Source organism: Nerophis ophidion, linkage group LG09 (genome assembly GCF_033978795.1).
Source record: "Nerophis ophidion isolate RoL-2023_Sa linkage group LG09, RoL_Noph_v1.0, whole genome shotgun sequence".
Taxonomy (NCBI): Eukaryota; Metazoa; Chordata; class Actinopteri; order Syngnathiformes; family Syngnathidae; genus Nerophis; species Nerophis ophidion.
Genome location: NC_084619.1, coordinates 46,360,455 through 46,364,910, shown reverse-complemented (window position 1 = coordinate 46,364,910; position 4,456 = coordinate 46,360,455). Strand labels below are relative to the sequence as shown.

The 4,456-nt window shown below is 36.9% G+C and overlaps 1 protein-coding gene across 1 annotated transcript in view; it reads right to left on the bottom strand.

The window, feature by feature from the left end:
* Window positions 1–1,424: 1,424 nt before the first annotated feature.
* calhm3 (calcium homeostasis modulator 3) overlaps window positions 1,425–4,456 on the bottom strand; it is a 6,950-nt gene continuing 3,918 nt past the window's right edge. The window contains exon 4 of the mRNA XM_061911062.1: window positions 1,425–2,500. Coding sequence (XP_061767046.1) covers window positions 2,093–2,500 — 408 coding nt within the window. The 3' untranslated portion in view covers window positions 1,425–2,092. The remainder of the gene's footprint in view (window positions 2,501–4,456) is intronic.

Genomic DNA, 4,456 nt, shown 5'->3' with positions numbered 1-4,456 from the left:
GGCTCAAACCCGCTTGTCATCTGCAGCAAGGGCTGTCAGCACCTCCGTTAGCAGCAAGCCAGGACACGCCCCTGGTCGCGCTGGCTGCATCACGCCCACACGTTGGCAAGGCTGTTGATGATCAGCAATCAGCACACCTGTGACTGATGAGGGCAAGCTGTATAAAGACCAATGGACCCAAGGATCCGCGCCGGCTTCCATCCTGCGTACTTGCTCTCTCCCTGTGACTTCCTTGTTTCCGTGTCTGATGTCCCTGTTGTCTTCCTGCAGTGCTTCCCCTGTTCTCCTGTGATCGAGCTGTGTGCCTTGACTCCTTTCCGGGTTGCATACACCGATCCTCGACCTCCCCTGCTCGGACACGGACCCCGTTGCTTCGCCCCAGCCCCTTGACTGCTTGCTTGCAAACGGACTGCCTTCATGCCTTGTCCTTCCTCTCCATTCAACACTAGGTAAAACATTTAAGTAATTACCACACCTATTCTAACACTACACACTCTTGGATTTTGGTCACACTTCATTCTCTGGTTGATTATAGCATTATTGTGGTATGTATATATTGTAGATATGTAATAAAATACTTAGAGCTATACCGCCTCCTTGTGGTTCCGTGCAGTCAACTCCTCCTTTAAACGTAACACTTCCTATGCAAAACCAACATTCCTTACCTATTGGTAACTGTTTTAGTGTATTTGTGATCTGCATAAGTCGGGGAAATTTGAAATCAAACCATGGAAGCATTGCGGAGCTACTTCCTCCAAACGAGTCATTTGGAATTTGCCCAATTTGTCACGTTTTTCCCCAGTTGCATCAGCGGATATCTCCATATGTATTAAACATTTACCCGAAGAGCTTTGCACCAGTACGCCATTGTAGTCTGCGCTGTAGTCAGGAAGCGCTTTCTTTTTCTCTTTCCCCTGGTTGTGGGGCAAACTGGCTCGTACAGTAACATGCATACACCGCTGTTGCCATTTCTAAGACAAAGTAGCATACATTTCAAACTTGTATCTGTCAGTAGACCCAATATGGATGCGCTAAAAATACAACCATGCTGATTGGGAAAAGACGCTGTTGAAGTGGAGGTATGTAATTCAGACCACCCACAAAATGGCACTTTCTGAAGAGACGGTCAGAAAACGGCATGAAGATGTAAAACATAATTTACGCAACATTTTGACCAAAAACCACCTTTACCTGTTAGATAGACCAAAAGGATATGTTTGAAGTTTAGAAACAAAATCATAACATGACCCCTTTAAAAGACTTCCTTGTTGTCTACATACCATAACGAGCAAAGCTCTTCTGGTAAATTTCTACCATATTAGGAGATATCCGCTGCTGTCACTAGTTGGAAAAACATCACAAATTGGGCAGAATGAGGAAGAATGAGGGAAGGCAAGATTGTTTAATAAATTGCTGCACCATGGTTTGATTTCACATTATCTGTAAGTATGCAGATTCAAACATTTTATTAAAGTTTGGTCCCATTTCATTCGCCATTATGCCAATTGGTTGCTATGGTGACATGGTCACCAAAATAATCCATTCCAAATGACCCTTTGCATGTTTGCATTGTGTGGCTGGGCCTCCAACACATACAATATGCAAATATTTTGAGACTGTACACAAATGTATTCAAATCATTACTTTTTAAATTGACAGAGACACAAACACTGTAGAGCCAATCTTTTCTAATGAGGTCATTTCAATGAAAAATGGCGTGATTAGTATGTGTGGTAATATGGTTAACTTCACCATTATTACTGGGCAGCACAATAATTATTGCCTAATTACACAGCATTGAACTGCACACACTGACTTCCTGTTAGGTGTAACTCAGGCTTCAAAATAAAACCATAGCAGCATTAACCTAGATTCTACCACAGCAACTAAAAAAATGCACACATTTTTTTAATTCATTATTCATGTCTCTGGACAAAGGGAAATAAACAAATGGCTATTTTCTGTTACGTTAAGGAGCATTGGTATAATTTATCCATGTATTAAATAGTTTGTAATAAATATGTACACAATAATGTGTTTGTCTTCATGATGTCTACACATCAGAAGATAAAAACCTTTCCTTCCCTTCCTTTCAGACAACACTCATCCTGGGTCTGTAGGTTTTGGTGATGTCCAATTCTGGTTTACTGAAGTACCATTTTTTCAGCAGTTGGTCCACCTGCTCCTGCTTTGTTATTCCATGAAGTCTCTCTTCCTCATTCTCGTCCCATTCGTCGGTCAAGTGAGGGATAACTTGTGGGTGCGGAGGAGAGATGTTCGAATCCTCCCTCATGTCGTTGAAAAACTGTACGACACATTTTTGGGCAAAGTCCCGAGCATGGAGGACACAGGTTTCATCAAAGAGCTTCTGCTCAACGTCAAGGTAGTTGCTCCAGTATCGCGTCTGCAGGAAGGTGGCGTGGTCATCCAAACAAGGCTTGATGAGGCGTCCTAGTGCTCCCAGTACAATCAGGAACAGGAGGACGGACCAGCCAACTGCCTTCACACATAATGCACTGTTGGTAACACTTTAAACATTCTGGAACCACGTATATACATTTATCATTAAAATGAACTTTTTAACATGATATTCAATTTTCAATGTTTTTAAGATATTAAACGTATATATATACATACATATATATATATATATATATATATATATATATATATATATATATATACATCCATCAGGAGAGTTCCTTCAGGAAAATTAAAATCACGTCACAGACAACGTCACGCTAACATCACGTGACACCTCTGATGAAGGCTGCAGAAGCAAGGTAGACCAAACTTGTCAGGTACAACACTTTACCTTACTAGCCTATAGAAATCAACCATTTATAAATAGTTAAATGTTGTTACCCACATACGAAAAACAAGCAGCACTATTTGAAACAGTGCGTGCGCATACTTTTATTTTGAAGTGTCTCGTTTAGTCTGTCGACGGATGTAAGGAAGCTACTTCCGGGTATGGCCAACGAGGTATATGTTTGTCATTTTTTGGTATTTTACTTGGTAAAATATTTGATGCACATGCTGTGCATGTTATTATTTTTACGTTTGTAACGTGCTTTATTTATTACAGTTTTCACGGTGAATTTGAAGGGAAGGAAGCCTTCAAATAAATCAGTTCAAGGAAGCCATTGTGTCTGTGCTATTTGGAGGGAGTCACACTTTCTAACCTCACTAATGCCTTACGTCGTCTATATTAGATATATAACAACGGGCGGGTGGCGGGCGGGTGTGGCTTTGATGAAATGTTGGTTCGGGTGTGTGGCGGGTGGATGACGACTTTAGTGATGCGGTTGCGGATGATATAATTTCCTATCCTCGCATCTCTAATATATATATATATATATATATATATATATATATATATATATATATATATATATATATATATATATATATATACAAACCCTGTTTCCATATGAGTTGGGAATTTGGGTTGGATGTAAATATAAACGGAATACAATGATTTGCAAACCCTTTTCAACCCATATTCAATTGAATGTACTACAAAGACAAGATATTTGATGTTCAAACTCATAAACTTTACTTTTTTTTTGCAAATAATAATTAACTTAGAATTTCATGGCTGCAACACGTGCCAAAGTAGTTGGGAAAGGGCATGTTCACCACAGCTGAGATAGGATACAGCGACCCCAAAAGGGACAGGTGGTAGAAAATGGATGGATGAATATATATATATATATATATATATATATATATATATATATATATATATATATATATATATGTGTGTGTGTGTGTGTGTGTAAGTTTCTTGAAGGAACTCTTCTGAAGGAATCAAACAAGTACTATTATTCTATATATGTATATACAACATGTAGCATAACGTATATCATATATGACATATATATACACACACACATGTATATGTACCCACATATGTAAATATATAAATATAAATACACACACGTATATAAACACAAACACATATATGTACCCACATATGTAAACATATATATACAAATACACACAAGTATATATACACACACATATAGATATATATGCGCATACACATATATTTTTATATATATATATATATACACATATATAGACACACACATATATATATATATATATATATATACACATATAAATACTAAATATATATACATATGTACATATTGTGTGCATAACGTATATCATACACAACATATATATACACACACACATATAAATGTATCTACATATATAAATACACACACGTGTACACATACACGTACACACATATGTACCCACATATATGAATATATATATAAATACACACGTATGTATACACACATATAGATATATATACATGCATATATATATATATATATATATACATATATACAGTATATATACATACATATATACACTTATACACACACACATATATATATATATATATATATATATATATACATATACTGTAAATACTATT